We start from the raw sequence: 23,582 nt of genomic DNA, 5'->3' as shown, positions 1-23,582 counted from the left end.
ACTGTGTTACATTCCCTAACAAATGTTAAACAGATGCATTTCAAACCTTAATCAAAAGTATGTCTAACCACTTACAATCGCCCACTTTCGATAAACTTATCTTCCTGTCTTTGTGTCTATCTGACCGTTTTTATCTCTCCGAATGCTAAACATTCATTTGGAAAAATACACAACTGCTTCTGGAGTCATTTTTTCCTTAACCGTGCTAAGTTGAGATTTATCAGATTCCGTTTTCAGACATTAGAATACTGAGCGCGGCAGGAGTGCAGGTTCCCAATCAGATTAGTTGATATGCTTTAAATGAGACAGTTCTCTTTGAATTTGTTTACTAAATCAGCACGTTTTTTTTCCAATTCAGTAGAATTTATTGAATAAGGTTGCTGAAAACAAAACATTTCTAAAACGTTAAGTATTTTTAGACAGTAATTTATATAAACATAACAGGCAAACTATTAACATCGGACCAAAACAAGTTTGAATGCGTGTGCTATACTCTATCTTTCTATATATATTCTTTGATACCCTATTATTATGTGTGCTATACTCTATCTTTCTATATATATTCTTTGATACCCTATTATTATGTTTGCTATACTCTATCTTTCTATAGATATTCTTGGATACCCTATAAGTATGTGTGCTATACTCCATCTTTCTATAGATATTTTTGGATACCTATTGTTATGTGTGCTATACTCCATCTTTCTATAGATATTCCTGGATACCCTATTATCATGTGTGCTATACTCCCATATTATTATGTTTGCTATACTACATCTTTCTATAGATATTCCTGGATACCATATTGTTTTGTGTGCTATACTCCATCTTTCTATAGATATTCTTGGATACAATATGCTTATGTGCTACTTTTACAGACAAGTCCGGTAGTGTTAGAATATTGGTCGAAATGTCCAAATTCGAATTTACGAAAAACTACATGTTTTTAAAGATGTTTACTCAGTATGGCCATTGATGTTGACCGCCTGTTTCGACTCATACGGAAAAAACGGAATGTATTTCATGACTCTTGACTTCATCCACGTTTTTGGTATAATAGGGTTGTACACCTCTAGTCCTTCACTATACTGGAACAAGTTGTCTCCCTTGCTTGGATTCTGCCATGCTGTTATACCTCGCTCATCCAATGTACCTGGGTAATATACAATAAGATTTATAAAATTTATATTGATGAATGTACTTGTTAAGCTATATTGAATACATTACCAAAAGGAATGGCATATTGAGGGAAATATCAACACACCAAATATAAAAGGTAGGTCATGTCACCAATGTGGTTTAATTCATGTGCAGATCCTTCACCATTCCATGATATAAACGTCTGTTTTAAAATTATGGATGAAGTGACCTGACTATCAACCATGCGAAGAAGTCACATGTTATAAAGAGTCACTACGTAATACTGCTTTGTTAAGTCACATGTTATAAAGAGTCACTACGTAATACTGCTTTGTTAAGTCACACGTTATAAAGAGACACTACGTAATACTGCTTTGTTAAGACACACGTTATAAAGAGACACTAGTAATACTGCTTTGTTAAGTCACATGTTATAAAGAGACACTACGTAATACTGCTTTGTTAAGACACATGTTATAAAGAGACACTATGTAATACTGCTTTGTTAAGACACATGTTATAAAGAGACACTATGTAATACTGCTTTGTTAAGTCACACGTTATAAAGAGACACTACGTAATACTGCTTTGTTAAGACACACGTTATAAAGAGACACTAGTAATACTGCTTTGTTAAGTCACATGTTATAAAGAGACACTATGTAATACTGCTTTGTTAAGACACATGTTATAAAGAGACACTATGTAATACTGCTTTGTTAAGTCACATGTTATAAAGAGACACTACGTAATACTGCTTTGTTAAGACACATGTTATAAAGAGACACTATGTAATACTGCTTTGTTAAGTCACATGTTATAAAGAGACACTACGTAATACTGCTTTGTTAAGACACATGTTATAAAGAGACACTATGTAATACTGCTTTGTTAAGTCACATGTTATAAAGAGACACTACGTAATACTGCTTTGTTAAGACACATGTTATAAAGAGACACTATGTAATACTGCTTTGTTAAGTCACATGTTATAAAGAGACACTACGTAATACTGCTTTGTTAAGACACATGTTATAAAGAGACACTATGTAATACTGCTTTGTTAAGACACATGTTATAAAGAGACACTATGTAATACTGCTTTGTTAAGTCACACGTTATAAAGAGACACTACGTAATACTGCTTTGTTAAGACACACGTTATAAAGAGACACTAGTAATACTGCTTTGTTAAGTCACATGTTATAAAGAGACACTACGTAATACTGCTTTGTTAAGACACATGTTATAAAGAGACACTATGTAATACTGCTTTGTTAAGACACATGTTATAAAGAGACACTATGTAATACTGCTTTGTTAAGTCACACGTTATAAAGAGACACTACGTAATACTGCTTTGTTAAGACACACGTTATAAAGAGACACTAGTAATACTGCTTTGTTAAGTCACATGTTATAAAGAGACACTAAGTAATACTGCTTTGTTAAGACACATGTTATAAAGAGACACTATGTAATACTGCTTTGTTAAGACACATGTTATAAAGAGACACTATGTAATACTGCTTTGTTAAGTCACACGTTATAAAGAGACACTACGTAATACTGCTTTGTTAAGACACACGTTATAAAGAGACACTAGTAATACTGCTTTGTTAAGTCACATGTTATAAAGAGACACTAAGTAATACTGCTTTGTTAAGACACATGTTATAAAGAGACACTATGTAATACTGCTTTGTTAAGACACATGTTATAAAGAGACACTATGTAATACTGCTTTGTTAAGTCACACGTTATAAAGAGACACTACGTAATACTGCTTTGTTAAGACACACGTTATAAAGAGACACTATGTAATACTGCTTTGTTAAGTCACATGTTATAAAGAGACACTATGTAATACTGCTTTGTTAAGTCACACGTTATAAAGAGACACTACGTAATACTGCTTTGTTAAGACACACGTTATAAAGAGACACTATGTAATACTGCTTTGTTAAGACACATGTTATAAAGAGACACTATGTAATACTGCTTTGTTAAGTCACACGTTATAAAGAGACACTACGTAATACTGCTTTGTTAAGACACACGTTATAAAGAGACACTATGTAATACTGCTTTGTTAAGACACATGTTATAAAGAGACACTAGTAATACTGCTTTGTTAAGACACATGTTATAAAGAGACACTATGTAATACTGCTTTGTTAAGACACATGTTATAAAGAGACACTATGTAATACTGCTTTGTTAAGTCACACGTTATAAAGAGACACTACGTAATACTGCTTTGTTAAGACACACGTTATAAAGAGACACTAGTAATACTGCTTTGTTAAGTCACATGTTATAAAGAGACACTATGTAATACTGCTTTGTTAAGACACATGTTATAAAGAGACACTATGTAATACTGCTTTGTTAAGTCACACGTTATAAAGAGACACTACGTAATACTGCTTTGTTAAGACACACGTTATAAAGAGACACTATGTAATACTGCTTTGTTAAGTCACATGTTATAAAGAGACACTACGTAATACTGCTTTGTTAAGACACATGTTATAAAGAGACACTATGTAATACTGCTTTGTTAAGTCACACGTTATAAAGAGACACTACGTAATACTGCTTTGTTAAGTCACATGTTATAAAGAGACACTATGTAATACTGCTTTTTTAAGTCACGCGTTATAAAGAGACACTACGTAATACTGCTTTGTTAAGACACACGTTATAAAGAGACACTATGTAATACTGCTTTGTTAAGTCACATGTTATAAAGAGACACTACGTAATACTGCTTTGTTAAGACACATGTTATAAAGAGACACTATGTAATACTGCTTTGTTAAGTCACATGTTATAAAGAGACACTACGTAATACTGCTTTGTTAAGACACATGTTATAAAGAGACACTATGTAATACTGCTTTGTTAAGTCACATGTTATAAAGAGACACTACGTAATACTGCTTTGTTAAGACACATGTTATAAAGAGACACTATGTAATACTGCTTTGTTAAGTCACATGTTATAAAGAGACACTACGTAATACTGCTTTGTTAAGACACATGTTATAAAGAGACACTATGTAATACTGCTTTGTTAAGACACATGTTATAAAGAGACACTATGTAATACTGCTTTGTTAAGTCACACGTTATAAAGAGACACTATGTAATACTGCTTTGTTAAGACACACGTTATAAAGAGACACTATGTAATACTGCTTTGTTAAGACACACGTTATAAAGAGACACTATGTAATACTGCTTTGTTAAGACACACGTTATAAAGAGACACTATGTAATACTGCTTTGTTAAGACACACGTTATAAAGAGACACTATGTAATACTGCTTTGTTAAGACACACGTTATAAAGAGACACTATGTAATACTGCTTTGTTAAGACACACGTTATAAAGAGACACTATGTAATACTGCTTTGTTAAGACACACGTTATAAAGAGACACTATGTAATACTGCTTTGTTAAGACACACGTTATAAAGAGACACTATGTAATACTGCTTTGTTAAGTGACACGTTGTAACGACTTTATACTGTTTTGTCAACTTTGAATGTTGTCAATCTAACTATATAACGAGAAACTGCCTAATACTGCTTTGTACACTGTGCTTTTGTGGTTATTATCACATCGTAACGAGAAATTGCCTGATACTGCTTTGTCCATTTTACTTGATGTCGTTCTTACATTGTAAAAAGAAACTGCCTCATACGTTCTTGTCCACATTGCATGTGGTAAACGTGAACTCACCTGGTACAGTGTTGTCTAGAAAACAGGCAAGTATTCCTCCACACAAATTCGGACTGACAAGAAGAGTTTTCAAAATGTTGTCGTAATAATGACTCCCTATATAACAAATATAGTATCAATACAGATCAACGCCTGATATAACAAATATGGTATCAAAACAGATCAACGCCTGATATAACAAATATAGTATCAATACAGATTAACGCCTGATATAACAAATATAGTATCAAAACAGATTAACGCCTGATATAACAGATATATGAACAAAACAGGTAAACTGCTGATATAACAGATATACTAACAAAACAGTTAAACGCCTGATATAACAGATATAATAACAAAACAGTTAAACGCCTGATATTGCAGATATACTAACAAAACAGTTAAACGCCTGATATTACAGATATAATAACAAAACAGATTAACGCCTGATATAACAGATATACTAACAAAACAGTTAAACGCCTGATATAACAAATATAATAACTAAACAGTTAAACGCCTGATATAACAGATATAATAAAAAAAAACAGTTAAACGCCTTATATTACAGATATAATAACAGAACACATTAAAGCCTGATATTTACAAAAAGAACATTTTACAGCAAAAATGGTTAATACAATCATACAAATTAATTCACTGCCTTTAACTTGTGGATGACCCTATATTGTGCTGAATTGTGTGAAAGTTAATTTTTAGACAAAAAATTATAGAAAAAGGATCATCAAGATGGCAACCATTTTGAGATAAAGGTATACATACCTGTGTTGAGGTCGTCGGGAAAGGCTNAAAGAACATTTTACAGCAAAAGTGGTTAATACAATCATACAAATTAATGCACTGCCTTTAACTCGTGGATGACCCTATATTGTGCTGAATTGTGTGAAAGTTAATCTATAGACAAAAATTTGTAGAAAAAGGATCAGCAATATGGCAACCTATTTGAGATAAATGTATAAATACCTGTGTTGAGGTCGTCGGGAAAGGCCTCCAGCCAATAAGGTACCATCAAACCTACAAGCAGAGCCGTCCCGATGATTGCTAGGTTTCGAGTGGAGGATAGAGACACTACTTGCAGATTAGAGAGTATGATACCGTTTAACATTCCGAACATTATTATCATGGCGCCACCTAGGACAGGTACTGGAATGGTAATGAAGACAGCCGAGACCTTCCCAACGAGACCGAACACGATGTAGATCAAGGACACCCACCAAAACACATCTCGACTAGCTACCTGTAATCATACAAAGTTTACACTCGTAAGTCTGATGATTTTTTGTGGTTACCTCGCTTGAGACCTAAACAACCATGAGGATGAACAGAGTCTGTTCATTATATAAGAACAAAATATAGAAAAATAACACGGAATGCATAGACAATACAACAAGAGAATACCAAAGTGCAAACAAAATGATAAATCGAACTCCGAATAATTGAACATGGGCAAACTATAAAAAAGGAAAGATTAATAGCTTACCCTTACCAAATAACATAGGTAATAAGACCAAGTCTTCCGGAAGAGTTAATCTCTTTTGCTTATAAAATCGTCGACACCCTATTTGTAAAATCAACGTCAAGTCCCCGCTTTGAAATGCAATCGCAGGTACGGATAACGAAATAAAAAGGCATCATGATGAGTTTAATAAAAAAAAACAATGAACAGCCTTTAACAAAAGTAAATGGAATTTATCCTTATTAGCTCATGACATATAAATTATAAATGTTCATTTATTTACATTCCCATCGATGAAACAAAAGTATAATTCACCCCTGTTACTCCTAAAGCCCCGATGTTTCCGCCGGAAGTGGTAGTTGCGTGACCACAACCAAATAACCCGGAAAGAATACTACCAAACCCCTCGACGGCAATCCCCCGGTTGACGGCATGTCGTGGTGGAGGTGGCACGTTACACACTCTCGCACATGCGTAGTAATCGCCGATGGAGTCAAGGATTGAAGTGACCGTGGCGATAAGGAATGCGATGAAAATACCAGCATTAAAAGTTGGCGGCCCGAACCTATCTGTAAACATCAAACAAGCTATAATTAATATGTGAACATCCTTTTCGTTTGTTACACGAACTATTTTTGGCAATGCCTAAATTAATTAAAACAACAGTCTGGCTAATGAATCACTTACGTTGCATACTACAATTGAATTAATAATTAAGAAATCTCTGAATATTATTTCAACATACAATCGGCTATCATGAAAATAAATAAGATCAAAGGTATTAACTTGAAATAATCAAATACAGTTATCGTCCCTCAATTGCAGGTTTATTGAACGGAACTCTTTTAAAATGGAGATACCAATAGCAGTTAGGTAACATATTCCTTTAACACTACAAACTTGGATAAGGCATTTTGAACCAGGTAGCCATAGTAATGATCCCTGATCGTGCATCAATACGCGCCATGTATTGAGAATTATCCGGATCGTTCGTCAATGCTCCTGTCACAGTCATGATGGCCGACATCCCCCATCCAACCAATATACCGATCAAAATCTGAAATATGTAAACAAAACGTAAATGTTTGACACATTTACTTATCAATTGATTGCTGGAATAATCACTGATACGCCATATAGCATGCAATTTTGCTTTAAATGGCAAAAACCGTTAATTTTTAATTGATTTGCAATAATCCTTCATTATGTCTTTGGAAAAATTCATGGATTTGTTTTTATTTTGTACGAGACTTTCACAGATATTGTTCGAAATGGCTCTATTTAGCTTATCTGAATACTGCGCAAATGATTCCTTTTATTCCTTTCATAGATCTTGTCGGGAATGGAAACTCATAATCATATACTATATATATTTACATACGTATACTGTTGTACTGTCAATGTACTTGTAAGCAGACCACATAATTACAGAAGCTTGCTGTACATTTGATGACAATACGACAGCATATAAATAAAGACAGTAAACATCTGCAATATAAAAGAGCCATTTTGCTAAACAGATTAGGTTGACAGACAAACAAAAAACAAAAACAAAAGAAAAATTAACAAAACCTGTTTAGTACAGTTGAAAAGGACAACACTGCAATTAGATGGACAATATAATTAAGGTAAGGTGGCCGTGAAGGTTGAAGACGAAATTATTTTAAATCCAATGCAAAAGGCCACTAACAACATGATGGCCATGGTCTTTATCAACAAACATTAGGAGTAGGTATAAACAAAAAAGCGTAAAATCTGAGACCCATTGTTTTAAGTCAACACAACCGTATAGCATCTATTAACGGAAATTGAGGGCAGGTTAAATATCAACGTACCAAAATCCAACATAAGAAGATTACATAGAGCAACATACAACCAAGATATGAAAAGGCATTTATTTTTGAAAGAACAATAAGATCCTTACTAACAAATTTAATGATACCACTGTCCTGTAACTGAAGAGTTAAACCGTATCTAATTACAAAACAAGATCAATAGAAATAAGGCGTTATTATCCTTCCAGTAAAACAATTAGCATTCCAAAACGAAAGAATAATAACGATATGTGTTAAGGAGCTAGCATTCAAAATACCGATGAATGTTGATTATAATAATGAGTACATACAGTAAGACATGACAGAAAAATAGACACGAGTCCTTACGATAGGTTGAAGGAAAGCAACATGAAAGCAAATAAGTAATCACCGAAAATACTTGATGAAAAGGATACCAGTACCAGTAAAAACCTCTTGCTTTGGACCATGCTGGACAAGGCATCTTCTTGTTTCCAAGGTAAAGTGATAACAGTATTGCTGTCCCGGCCGTCCTAATCGGAGTAAATGCAGTATGTTCTATTAGCGGAAAGCATTTTTCAAGTAGTGTTTGGCAAGCCCTAAAAAGACTCATTCGATGAAGTTGAAAAATAATCCAGATTTATTTGTATTACATTGTAATTTTATCCTTTTTGTAAAGCTATGAATTTGTTCTCAACCAAAATATAACTGCAAAATGTTAAAAAGTGTAAAATATCACAAAGTGCGCTCATTTGTGCATGTGCCTTTGATTAAGTTTACTACAGTGCTACATTGTCAATTGTATCCCTAAAAAAATATCAAATACATTTAATCAAAACTAAGTTGACTACAGGAATACATTGAGATGGTAAAAGTAATGACACTTGAAAAAGGTTTCTTAATGTATAACAAAGTCATCCAACTTTTGTTTTCTTTTTGCAAGAATATTAATCACAAGTGACATAGTTTACCATGATACATATACAGCAGTAAAATAATGGTTTTGTTCCAAGAAACAAAGCACGACCAATGATTCCGAAGGTATTTTGTTGTGATATAAATGCATAGCAAACGTGTCATCCAAATTACTTTGCATTATCCACTTTTTGACGAGACAAATGTTGCTCAAACACAAAAGTGTATTTTGTTATAAATCGCTTCAGATTCATACATTGCTTGTAAAGTTTAAGTGATTCAGATTAAGAACAAAATAAGCAAAGCACAACAAAAACACAGACTTAATCACCCCATGTTGGATTTATATAAAAATGTCAAACCTGAATATGTTGATATCAATTTGATAATGAATCAAAATATATCTCAAATAACATTTGAACACTGAATTTTACTGCAACAACTAACGATTAATGTGTTTTGTATGATCTTCAAAACCTATTCACAAAGTTTTGATTGCATTTATTGTTAATAACCAAAATCCGTTTGATAAGAATACACCAGCATAGTTTGTATATGTTGTGTCCAGGAGATTTCTATTTGTAAGTTTCACCAATATAGAGATCTAGAGCGTTACAAACCGAATCACAACACGACGTAATAACAAATAAATTGAACCACTTTATAAACAGAACAGTATTTAGATCAATTTTCAATTTCCGTTTTACTTCCCCTGGTCCCCTGGACAGATGTATCCACACTTTTTCCTGATGTGAGATATACTTTTCTCTTTTACTGGACGGATGTATCTACACATTTCCCGGTGTGAGATATCCTTATCACATCCTAGAGTTGAGACGGGGGAAAAATTGTGTGACGTAACGTAAACAAAGCGTGCACGCCCTTAAACAAAGCAATTAATCTGTAACATCAACATTGCGTTATGTATAGTACAGGGTAAACATGGTAAGAGAAAAGAAATATTTGACCACCTTGAGGTGAGATGTGATATATGAACCCTAACGGAAAGATTCTTAAGATGTCGAATACTCGGCAAGCCTCGTGTTTGGCAATATAAGAGTTTTCCAATAGAGTCTGATAAGCCGTCTTGAATGAACAGGCATATCCTCCATAGGTTTAGGTTTTGTTGTATAGAACTCAGTAGGCTCAATCCTATACAAAAGTATGACCCCTTTACTTTGTTTTCATTCTATCCAATAATTACTGGTACGTTCTTTGTCTCTTAAGAATAGCAAATATGACACAAATGTAAATTGCATCAATCAGTTAAAAAAATAAACAAAGCTGAAACTCTAGTATTCGGTTTAGACAAATTGCCCTGTTGTTTTAAACACAAACATCAATGATAAGTATATTTACTTACACACTAGATATACCCCAGTGAGCTTTTGAAAATTTGGCGGTCGCTCTGGACAGAAATATACCGCTGAGTAAAATAGTAGGTACAATGGTGATTGGTCCGACGAACCGGAGGAGGAACCCAACTGTACCCGTCAACCCGACAAGACAATGAATCACGCCCACCAGGATCAGACAACCCTGAAACTATCAAATACGTTANTTACTTACACACTAGATATACCCCAGTGAGCTTTTGAAAATTTGGCAGTCGCTCTGGACAGAAATATACCGCTGAGTAAAATAGTAGGTACTATGGTGATTGGTCCGACGAACCGGAGGAGGAACCCAACTGTACCCGTCAACCCGACAAGACAATGAATCACGCCCACCAGGATCAGACAACCCTGAAACTATCAAATACGTTAATGTTATTAGAGGAATAGTTAAGATATATTCGTTATGTTATAACTAGATGAATAAAATTAAGACTTTATATGCATTTGTTAGAACGATCAAGTCGTTATTTATAGGAAATATAAGCATTTAGCGAACCAGTACAATATTGCAATTTGTTATTATAAGCTTATTTGGAGTACAAAAGTGTCTCTGCAACTGCAACAATCGAGAGGACAAGAGTTCTATTAATGCTTTCCGACTTAAAGCATTGCCCTTTCTTTATAGAAAGATAAACGTAACTTTCATCGATGACAAAAACATATTTGAATTTTGTTTTTGATTCTATAAAGTGATTCTATCAATATATCTATTGCAAAATAAGATTTGTATGGAATTCTCCTGTAGGAAAACGAAAGTCAAAAAACATTCAAAATAAAGTTACTGGAAAAGTATGTGTTTTAACCCGATTGCATTATCTATCTACAGTGTACATATAATCTAAAGCGGTGAAGGATTGTGGTATCAAGGAGTTTACTGTAACGTCATCTTTAAATAATAAGAATTGCGCATTTGTTAGTTTCAATACCACAACATCTTGCAAAAGAGAAATTGCAAAGAAAAATTATATATCAGATTTGTATAAATGTCATAAATGTGATCATGTGAATTACATTGCTAATTTATCGCGTAAGTTTGATATTAACTAATTATGTGTGATTTGATCAATTGTTCCTTTTGTGTTAATGATATAATATTTTGGATTTTATTCTCATGACGTCATATTTGTCAATAAGGCTGCGCTATACAATTATGTTTTGTCAGGTACGAATTGCTTACGAATGTAATCTACAAGGTAATAATGTAAATGCTTTAAAGTTTGCACCAGAGATGTGCAAAAAATATGCAGCTTTGATTCAGTTAAGATAATACCTTTCTTATGTTCAATAATAAATCACTATAGGAACTGTTATCATCACATGTGAAGATATAGCGTTTTCTCTGACTTCCCAGTAGTGAAATAACATTTTTATAATCTCCTATTTTACACTTGTATTTGGAAATACCATCTCTCCACTCACCAAAAATAAATAACACATCAGAAGAAAACACTAACAAAACATATGATACATTGTTACATGGAATACCTTCAGTACAATCTAAAAAGAAAACAGTTATAACAAAATAGGGCTTACCTCTTGAAGCTTAGAAAATGCAAGTTCCCTCTTCAGATCAACAATGTTCATTGTTTCATTTATTGGAATATAACTACCATTTGATATGGTGAAGTTGTTTATCTGTGAATCTAAAATAAGAAACATATTCGTGATTAAACACTATTATTGACATCAGGCCCCGGGATCATGAAACAATCTTGAAGCTGACAGTGCAAGTTAAAAAAACTTTCAATTGTGATTTATAAAAATATATTTTTTATTTCTTTCTATTTTTCATGACCTTATTTGTGTTTGCTTAGTTAAAATTTAAGAGACTTTTAGACTTATGATCGTTTAATGTTCCTTGGGCCAGTAAGATTTGCGACAAACGTTATAAACAAGGGTTGATGACAAAGCTTTCTAGCTTTTTGATTGTTTTTTTTATTTATCTTCAGTCCCTGGTGCAATATTTTCATTTACACTTAAGATTCTGTCCAATCAAGTACTGTAACATTACCTTACATAAAACAAAACTGCTTTTTGACATATATGAAAATAATTCATTAGTATTATATGAAACAATATAACATATTAAAATGTAAAAATGACTTACCTGAAATATGACATAAATCCTTATTGAGCGATCGTATGGCCATCAAAGGTATAACATAGTCCGCACATGATACTTGAAACACGGGCAACCTGGCGAGGTAAATACGTATGTGTTAAAGGGGCATCACGCTGAAGTATTTTTTTTTCTTTTTTTTCAAATACTACATAAACATATCAAGTGAGACTCCTTATGGAAAATAACGATCGGATTTGGCTGAAATAGATTCATAAAAAATGATTAAATCTAAGATAATCATCGGTATTTCTACCTGTCTGACCAACGTTTTGTTCAGGGATTTCCCTCTACTAGCGCATGCGGATTGCACACCATTTCTTTGTAAACGAAATAACTGGCCGTGTGAAGTAAGCCAAAGAAAAGTGTTGTACCGTGTCAGCTACGAAGCGAAAAGTTGCCAAATGGTCAAAAGATAGCGCAAGGAGTTCGTTACGGAATCATTATTACAGGTGTGAAGTATTCAAAGGAGAAAATAACTGCCGTAGCAGTTAGTACGGTGCATGTATTCCTTCAGATAGCCGGTTAAGCTGAAATGGAATCGACAGAAAGGCTAGCGCTGTTTATGTTATGAATAAATATCTAAAACTATTAACCTCACTAGTATCTTTGTCTGAGTTTAAACACAGATGAACTTAGTTTAATATGTCAATAGGCATGTATACAGTGGTTTATGCGAACGGAAAGGATAAGTGACTGGTTAGTTTGATTTTGTCATGAGGCCCTCCAAGGGTTAACTGTTGTGATGGCCACGGCGTATTCTGTCTGTGTCGGTACTCGTGATCGGAGTCAAATGAGATACATATGTACGTGCGCTTTTAGATTTACATAATTTATAATATAACCGGGTTCAGTAAAATGGTATGATTTAATTATATTGCTGAATTTAACGATTTTTTGTTTGTTTTTACATACAAGATTTAAATAAGTACTAATATGAATACCCGGCTTCCTCTGGCACAACGACGCAATATATAAAAAAATATCTTGTCGTCAGAAACCTACATTACTAAGTGTTAGCGTATGGAGACAGTGAAAGTGGGAAAGAGATTATACATACATTTTTATGCATGATATAGAAAAAAAAATTGGCCAAAGATATTGAGTTGTACAATGTAATAAAAAAAAATCACAAACGTTTCTCTTTTTCATACGCGTGTAGTTTGTCGTTGCATATATGCACTTTTTACAGAAAGGTTTGTCCCATGGTTGAAGAAAGGTGTTTAGCCCTGTACAGATGTCACATTCCGGTACTAAATTCAATATATATTTATATATATATACTTTATGTTTATGCCTATTATCATTGTTGACATTTAATTGTAAATGTATGACGGGAGAAGGCTGTGATAAATTGTAAAAAACTTGTGCCCCATCTCTTTTATTGGCAACAAATTTATGTTTAAAGCTAAATAAATTTAAATTCTGAACATTGGCAAGTGTGCAATTAACTTCTAATGATGAATAATTACTGTTCAATAAGTTTGAATACGGACTTAGAAATCATATAACTTGGTTTCATAGTGCGGTGGGAAGTTGCAGTTGCCTGACGGCCCCTCTCTGGGGGCCCCTTTGGAAACCGTTTCATCTCGCTCGCACCACTTGTGTTTACTGCCTAGTCAGGTGACGTTATCGGCGCTATTTTTAGCAGGGCTTTCCCGAACAATTCAAGTGGTCAAACTGGACATTTGGAACGGACTATGAATATGGGGATAGCGAGGTAACACATTCATTAAAAAAAATATGTCTCCTCACGTGATGTCCCTTTAAAGTGAAGAAGAGAAGATGGATATATATTTTCAAAATAATAAAAAATCCTGAGAAAATCTTGAGGAAAGTATTAATAAAACTGCCGGCAAACCAACATAAAACTGCCGTATATAGATTTTAACCCCAGTGTAAGATTAGTAAATTTAAAACGAATGCATTAACCCCTTTGCACTATTTCGACTTTCTAAGTAGGTCCTGGTGTTAAACTTAAATAATATATGAGTTTTTTTAAAATATGATTTTATTTTTGATTCCTCAAATAGTCGCCCTATATCAATGAGATTTATCTGGCCCTAAATGACCATATATATCCACGGGTCATTAAACAAACAATCAAACAAACATTAATGAAAGCCGCTTCGGCATTGTGTAATTGTTTTTACCAACAAATTGGTATCTCGAGTTATATATTCCACTATGATGTATCAACAATTTTGGTTACATTTAATCTTTCACGTTAAATGTAACAATAATGTCTTTCTTATCTACCCAAGTGCCCCTAGTCCTAAATAATGCAAGACGTTTACATTTGTTTTTAAAGTAGTACTATTGTGCAGTTAGATATTTGTTTCGAGATGTTTTTTTTATTCATTTCACGGAAACCTGTCCATTTAATCTTTTCTGACGTAGTGCACAGTTGACTTATTTTGTCTGTTCAGATTAGTGCATGAAAACCCACAAACTTCAATTCGACAAGCGCTTTACAATAAACAATGACGTAAAAACAAAATTTAATAGAGGAAGACAGCATAAAATAAACATCATCACACGTTGAACAAACACCATTACTCGAAACGAAACCATTCGTAATTTGCAATGAAACAGGTGGGATTTAACGTCATAAACAGCGTAATGAGTGCATAAAGAATAAATTTAATAATTGCAAATTTACAAATCAGCCTGAAAAAACCAGCATCTTAGACAAAGATACATTTTAAATATAAATTTTGCATATTTTTTCGCGTAAAATCAAGCATGCAAATAGGAACACATGACTTCCATTTGTATTGCAGAAAACTCCGTTCATTCGCGCTTCACACTCGTTGAAGAATATTGATATTTTAACTGATTTGTGAAACATAAAATTTATAACATTCAATAGGAAACCATAAGATATCCTAAATATATACCGACAGTTTCTAATAGTTGTGTTTGTGATTGTAAAACAGACGTTATGTACACACCAACCTTTATAATCATTTATATTCATGTTCACATGATTACCTTCTTACTTAACGTATTATGGTAATTTGCATGCATTTTTTTATCAATTTTAACTAATAATATTATCCATATGTGTTGTAAAGCACTTTAAAGTAATTTTACAAATTATAAAGGGCTCTACACACATGTTGTATTTCATTATTGCTATTAAATTAAATAACATTTTATTTTACTATTATCCTTCAACAACAGAAAAACAGGACAATACCGACTGCGGCCTGTGAATACAGTAAATAGGGTGTTTAGGGTTGTTGCTATCAAAAAAGGTAAAGTTCAGGAAAGGAAAGTCGAAATCGTGTATATCCCTTCAACTGTTGGTATAGATATCGAAACATGATTTCTGATCGATCTCTCGGTCAGAAAGTCTTCATTAATAAGCTGTTTCAAGAGCAATCAGAAAAATAACTATTGTCATAGTGTAATGGATTTATAGCACGAATACGAATTACCTAAAACCAATCAAAACCATAAGGAGAGTTGTGAGGCCACTCATAAACATAGTGGAGCTGAGCAGGTCTGCCTTTATGTCTGGGAACTCATCAGCGCATGCTGCGTCCGCCACGAACGACGATACGGCTAACGATCCTGACAACACTATCAAAACTTGCTGAAAAGACAAAATATATTAAAAGGACAAAACATATTATGACAGCATCCAAGAATTATCCGGTTTGTTTCCAAATCGAGGTAAAAGTCTTCATTGATTTTCTACGCAAAGAAGGTATTTAACATTTCTCATTTTAGAAATAGAAGGAATCATAGATGTCTATTCACCAACAAAATACATCTACGACCAAGTAATACATTTAATCAACTCACTTGAACAATTCATGTTTGTGCAAATCTTTTCTTCCATACAGTTCAGATTCTTTATCTAAAATATTGTACTTTTAACTTGGAAATATATATACAAGTATATTTATTATTTATGTGGGCCACTCGCTACGACTATTTACATCACAATGGAAGATGAGGTCGCAAAGTATTTTTATGTAACGACAAAATTTAAATATCGACCAATGAAATCATATCCAGGTTGAAAATTTATCTAATGATTCGCTGGTGAGAAAATCCTGTAGTAGCTGTGGGAGAAAATAGTGACATGTGACGAATCTCAAACCAACTGTTTTCTTGACAGTCTGTATTACTAGTATTACAAAAACAGATACGAAAGTTAGATTCGTAAATACATAAAAGGAACAGAAAACAGGAACGTGATAAAAAGGAAAGAAAATATCCAAATTAGCCTTCATTTACATGGTATTTTACATGTTTTATGTACTGCTGTTATTACCTGGAAGGCACAGAAAATAGCCATGTGAAATGGTGTCCGATCAGAAACATTGAATAGCAACCTCTTTGGTATATCTGCATACTCTACTGTAATCTTTTCGACTTCCGGTAGCAAACCGTTTTCTGGTATAGTGATAACTTCTGCTGTGTCACCTTTATTCCTGGTAGCAGACAGGTCATCCATCTTGAATTCGCCCATTGCTTCTGAATGTATCTTTAGTAAGCCTGTTGAACAAACATAAACTGAACACTTATAGGAACAGTTGTGCTTGGAATATCATAACTGGGTTGTTTTGTGGCGCAGTGTATAGCACGTTCGCCTTTACCCCGGGCGGCCGTTTTTTTGTTTATCCGATCGGACGTGAAAAAGTAAGGGAGCATCTGCCCGACCACATGTCTTTCTTCATATTTAGATATGATTGTTAGAATCATACAATGTAGTTCATTTGGGATGTGACAATCAAATGAAGCATCTATGTATTTTGGGAAAACAATGTCATGACAAGTAATTATAGCTGACTGAGACATTTGCAAATGTTATTAAATTGTCAGGGATATGTTTGTTCAAAACCCTAAGCGACGCGTCGCGTCGCAGGGTTTGATCTGTAAACATTTTGTCCATTTCAGTTGCTTCCTCATGCGTGAAAGCCTTCTTGGAAATTGAGGCCGCATACTATCTGCCAAAATATAGTAATTAGGATATATCTATGTATTACATTTCACCAGTGAAATATCATGAATTCGCCGTTTGTAAAATATTTTATCTTCACTGCAGTCAAGATAAACAAAATTTTATACCTACACAAGTAAATAGATCATTCTTAGTATTATCCAATCAGAATGGTACTGTATCTTTATTGCAATGATTTTAAGTAAAACGTTCAAATGAAGCGACGGCAAAACAAGTGGCTGTTTTGTTCCACTTTTGCAACACATATTATGGTATTTACATAAGTTCACCCGTTTAAAACAAATTTGTAACTACAACAAGAAAACTAGCGTTATGGCGGAGCGTGTTTTTATAAAATACTTGAGAGGTTACAATTTCTTTGACAAGTTTCCTTCACTAGACATTAACATTAAACATAAAATTTAATCATAAAGGGGCAATGTCTGAACCTTTAACAAATAATACAGTTAATAGTTTATTCAAAAGTTCATTAAAAATATTTTTAAGTTTCACTGACACGTTCTGTCTCTCGTAGCTAGGGCGTTGGGAAACACCTTTCTATGTGTGAATGAAAAGTTTGTCTCGACCAATCATAAAACAGGATAAAACAGGTGTTATACTAATTTATATGATATCCCTCTTCTTGGCCATATTAACTATATTTTCTCGCGGTAATATAATTAAATGTCGCTGTCACAAATGTAAATTAACTATCAATCGTAAGACAGTTTCTATTTCTCGCCCGAAAACATCTTAACAACCATGTTCTTACCAACCTTACACATTTATTATGCAACTTAAGTACTGGGGAGTAGTGTTCAGCCTTCTTTTCAGCGTTTGGTCGATCAGCTGTTCACTTGGTGCGGGAATTTTTATTCAATTTAAGTCCCCAAAATAAAGTTTTGGAACTAATTGTTTTTCCCGTTGGTTCGTTTTCTATTTTCTCTCTCTCCTTTTTCTTTTTCTAGCCGTGATTTTTCCGACAAATTTCTCAGAAACTGATAGTCTGGGTCCAATGAAATTCTGCAATGATCAGAAATGTATTGTTGGTGCGCGTGTCCGAATGTGCAAGAAACTTTCATTTGGCAGCAGCGACCTCTGCTAGCTGTGAGTATGATATTGACCAATTTCTATCATATGTGGTATATAGGTGTTTGCTGTAAGCAAAAGTACAGCGACATTAAATGTAACAACTACATGTTACGAATAAAAGGGGAAATCCTGTCTTACTGACAAGCTAAACGTTCCTGCGATATGGTGTAACCCTGGGACGCGCTCACTAGTTCAGCATCAACGAGCGTGGTTAGTTGCGGGATGGGTGCTCGCCTACACGTTAAACAAATAGTCCCATAAACGACAGATGAAACTGCCAACGACGCAATTATTATTTCACAAGAGGTTTTATCCAATATTCTTAATGTGCTTCTGAACTGGCCGACTGCCATATTTTCTCGCAGTTCTTCTTTGCGGGAATTATGAAACCGACAGCTCCTCATTTGACATTATAGTAGCAACGTTTAACAGTAAACACCAAACCACTATTGTAGCATTTGTTCACCGATAAATATGCCAAAAAAATGTTTAATATTTATGGACTAACACTTGCTATGGTCCGTAACAGTCATGCTTGAGATTTCAATCTTGTAAAACACACATAAATATGAATGTATCAATATTTAAGTAAAATGCTATTGTATACAGACATTTTTTATCTAACCTACACAGGTTTGTACCTCGACCGTAGTTTTCTCGGGGGACTTACTTGTATCGTCGGGGTGTGAAAACCCCGGTGAAGGGGAGCTATAGACAAAAACGAATGCAAATATTGTGCGGACGGTGTGTGAACGATTCATGCATGATGTGCGCACGCTATTTTTGGTGCGTTGTGCGGTCACACAACTGTATAATTTTTGCCAAGAAATATGAATAGAACATAAAAAATCACCAATGAGTTATATATCAAAACGACATATAAAACATTATACTAGGTAAGTCTTTGAAATGGGCGCCCATTATCTTATAGCTCATTTTCCGGTCGAAATCCCTAGCTCTTTTCGGATTACAGCTTACTACTGCCAATCGCTCTATACGTAACTGTCAGTATGATGTGACCGAAATGAATGCTCGGTTGGGTGCCTTCGGCATGGTACTTCGGTGAGATAGCACTATAACGTCGACATCAGACCCGCGCTATCACAAAGAGATAATTACACCAACATACTCTGCATCCAACACACATGCACGCTTACACAACACACATGGAGGCGAGTCATTAAATGACCTATGCAGATATAAGGACAATCTATGCCGTTGAGCGATCATTACTGCCTTTTGTTAACTAGACAAAGACAAGCGATAGTGTAGGGTCTGTCGAGTTATCCTTGCTCTATGTATTGAAACTCCTTAACCTACATAATGTGATATTTCAACTTTCTCGTACTGGTGTCACGGTAATGTGTATATGTAGTTCCAAAACAACGGCTGTGAAAGATAGGAGAAAATGAATCCACTACTAGATTATATCCTATGGTTATGAAATTGTGCATAACAAGGTTTAACTAGGCAACACGACCTATCCATATGTACATGGCCATAAGTACATGCACATGTATCGACTGGTGTCACGTATGTAGGCAGAGAAAACTGAGTCAGAGCACTTGTGGTATACAAAACCAGTATTGTACACAGCAGTCTGTCGTTATAAAACCTCTGGTGTAGAGTTTCAACCTGTTGGACCGAAGATTCATTAGTCAAAATGTCGACTGGGTGAAAAGAATTAGAAACAGCATAGACAACTTGACATGTCTATTTAATATTATATACGTCTTTGTATGTACTCTGCATTTTGCTTTCTGTGTTGTTATGACGTATGATGTCAAGCTATCCGTGTTGTTTTTACCATTATCGGATTAGACCTAACGGGCCTTTTAACCATTTATTCCTGTGCATTTGCTGATGTATGAAAATAAATGTCCTTATATAATTATATATGTATCGTTTTTAATTGTCAATAACCTAAACTCCGGGATAAACGACTCCGCAATAGCCAGTGCCACATGGAGACGTGTGGGAAAATTCATAGGCACTCTCTTCAGCATAAAAACGTCTCCCATTCAACCAAAATAAATTAATAAAGATAGAAATAAAAGATAGAAAATGTCAAAAGTAAAGTTGATTTCCAGATAGGTTCATTTAAACAATATAACAGGAGATTTGAGTACAATGTGTTTTTTCTCTCTAGTTTTATTCAGAATTTTCGCATGAATTCACTTGACCTTACGTATTCAAGATGAATTTTGTACAATAATAGGCCTTCGGTTACCAGCTTACCGAGGGGATGTGCAATTACAACAGCATGCGTCACATACGTAACTACTCTGTTTTTGTTACATAGTTTTTGTTGTATTATTGTCTCATAGTTACTGCTTAAATGTGTTGAATGATATGATACGTAGAATCTCATGTGTCTGTCTTGAAAAATGGGCGGATCGCCCTAAAAAATGACAGATATCTGTGTCTGCACTGTCGTTACTACTGCTTTGCCTATAATATATATAAGAAATACGCATCTAACCAACCATTTGCTTGTTCGGATCCAGTGCCCATATTCGATTATACTGTCGTTATAACTTATAATAAAATATTAGAATATTTAAAACAATAAGCCTGTTGGCTAGGTTATACAATTGTACAAGTTGTGGTGGATTGTATCGGTTCACACCGATTATATAACACCTATGTTTTACATGCATTGGCTTGCAAAAAGTGTTGTGAAAACATATTAATCGCCCTACCATTGTTAACACAATAGAAAAAACGGTAGCGGTAAATCACCATTGTTAGGCAAAATTAGAAACATAGGTAGAATAGTATTTATGTGTTGTTTCTACATGTACATATCTTGAAATAAATGCATATCGTGTAATACTATGTCACAGCAACTCAATGCGAAATTATAAATTTAAGGCACGTTAGTCTAGTGGTAAGACGCCAGGCACGTGACCGAAGGCAGCTCTGGCTGTATGCTCCCCAGGGAGTTGAGAAAGGTATTGGGTGGTTGCGAATTCCCTATAACCACGGATAATAATTTGTGAACTACTTTGAGACGACCAACGAGCTAGGTTGGGATAAAGCGGTATATAAGAGCCTAGAATGATTTTTATTATTAAGGTTCATGTAAACTGTTATGTGTGAGAAACTGTGATGATATTGAATTGATTAATTTCTTAGTATTGATAGGGAGCTATTGCAAGTCATTTACACCATAACAAGATATCAATCTCAAGATTTCTTGGACATAATTAAACATCCTAAACACGTACAAATTATCTTAAAATCCATTGATTAGTGTGTTTCAGACAGCACCTTTCGCGATATTTAGAAGAAAAATTCAGTTGTTGTAATTACACGTATTTCAAAAATATAAACATAATTGGCAAATAGAATATACACTTATCGAGGTTTTCCTACCAATGGATGGCATTACAACTACTCGTTAAATAAGCATGACTAAAATGAATGTGATCGTTTGCATATTTATGGGCGCCGCCATTTTGGTTTTCGAGTGTGTAAAGGTTCAAATTAAATTTTGGGCAAATACAAACGATCCATTCAAATGTACTACACATTTTCAGTCTTGTGCGTTGTCAAGGAACTAGCTGTCAATATAAACCAAGGAATGGTTATTTACCAGGGAATCTATAACAGTGATTTGACATTAACTTCGAGCTGTTATCTTCTCTCTTTATGGTTTCACAAAAACGAAACTAGAGATTTTGCTCCGCACCGAATATGAATAATTTAATGACCAGCAGAGTAATTCTTGTGTTTCGTGTGGACATTAATGTAGTAAATAATTGTATTAACATGCACATATAATTATTATTTTTTTTTATCGAAAAAGTGTTATGATGCTAAATTGTCAGGAACTCCTTTGTGCGGAAGCATTTCCGGCATAGCACGCATGCTATTCATCTCGAAGGCGATAAGTATACTTCATGCTGAATTGGTGAATGTTTGAGGTTTTCAATGTGATCAAGTAAAGCAAAATGTGTGCATTACTTGTTTAATCAATGTATATCAATAGAATCAATGATCGTACCTTACAGTGTTGTTATAACACGTTATTGTAGGCGATATCATGAAGTGACACTGTTTCAAAGGAAATTTTAGAATTAATAACTTTTGTAACCAATTATTTTTTACATTTTGCTCACCATAATGCATTTTTGGTGTGAAATAACACAAGGTGTTACAGGTAGGTAGAACTAGTATTAGTATTTTTACGTTCTATATCAAGTAATCATTTTATGGAAGCATGGAAGAAGCACGTGTGCCTAAAGTACCGAAGCAACTCAAAAACTTACCTGTAATCGTGATGTAGGCTAGTTATTGCTTTCACTCAGTAGCAGCAGTCTCGGGCCGTCATCTGTCCGTCAGGTCTCGCCCAGTGCGTGCCCAAATCACGCAGTCTCTCATTATAAGGTCTCCCACCACCATTACAAACACACACACAATGGGAACCCTGGGCCAACAATCACAACATGCCTACCGGAATAGTGAAACAATAATACAGCGTATAACAACAACACTATCCAATATATAGACAATGTAACAGTCATATATAACAATATTAGATATATTTCTACTAAAACTATGTGATTTATACTGTCTACAGTAGTATATGTCTATATTACAGTATATGATATATGTGAATCCTTCTAGTTATAGACTAGCTGTTTTGTTAGTGTAACAATCCTGAAACAAATGAGGTTATTCAGATTATTGAAAGACATTTGTTTTTCATCATGGCTGGAAAAAAGCCCATTGGAAATCAAAAGGGAGGTTTAGAGTTGCTGTTGGAAAGCATAACAAGCGGCGAATTGCCCGGAGGTCGTTATTAGTAGGTCGCCCAAGATATTCCTATAGAGCCTTTCTTTTAAATACTAGTTAGTCCATGCGTATTTGTCGACGTCGTATTATAACATATCATCAACCACAGCGCCGTACTTTTATTCCATTGGAAAATCCAAATGTCGGTGGGGTAAAAT

The 23,582-nt window shown here is 34.3% G+C and overlaps 1 protein-coding gene across 1 annotated transcript; it reads right to left on the bottom strand.

Moving 5' to 3' along the window:
• On the bottom strand, positions 1–23,009 carry LOC110461606 (solute carrier family 23 member 2-like). The gene is made up of 13 exons (XM_021515145.1): positions 22,899–23,009; positions 16,864–17,087; positions 16,019–16,176; positions 12,564–12,652; positions 11,990–12,099; positions 10,712–10,810; positions 10,423–10,598; positions 8,557–8,677; positions 7,252–7,408; positions 6,667–6,920; positions 5,859–6,132; positions 4,893–4,988; positions 1–1,153 (listed from the first exon to the last, which is right to left on the bottom strand). The coding sequence occupies exons 2-13, from the start codon at positions 17,059–17,061 to the stop codon at positions 957–959; spliced, it is 1,929 nt and encodes a 642-aa protein (XP_021370820.1). The 5' UTR covers positions 17,062–17,087; positions 22,899–23,009; the 3' UTR covers positions 1–956.
• Positions 23,010–23,582: the final 573 nt, after the last annotated feature.

This window comes from Mizuhopecten yessoensis, unplaced genomic scaffold (assembly GCF_002113885.1).
Source record: "Mizuhopecten yessoensis strain PY_sf001 unplaced genomic scaffold, ASM211388v2 scaffold10641, whole genome shotgun sequence".
In the NCBI taxonomy this organism is placed as follows: domain Eukaryota; kingdom Metazoa; phylum Mollusca; class Bivalvia; order Pectinida; family Pectinidae; genus Mizuhopecten; species Mizuhopecten yessoensis.
Note: the sequence above shows the minus strand (reverse complement) of the source record. Positions and strands in the feature narration are given on the sequence as shown.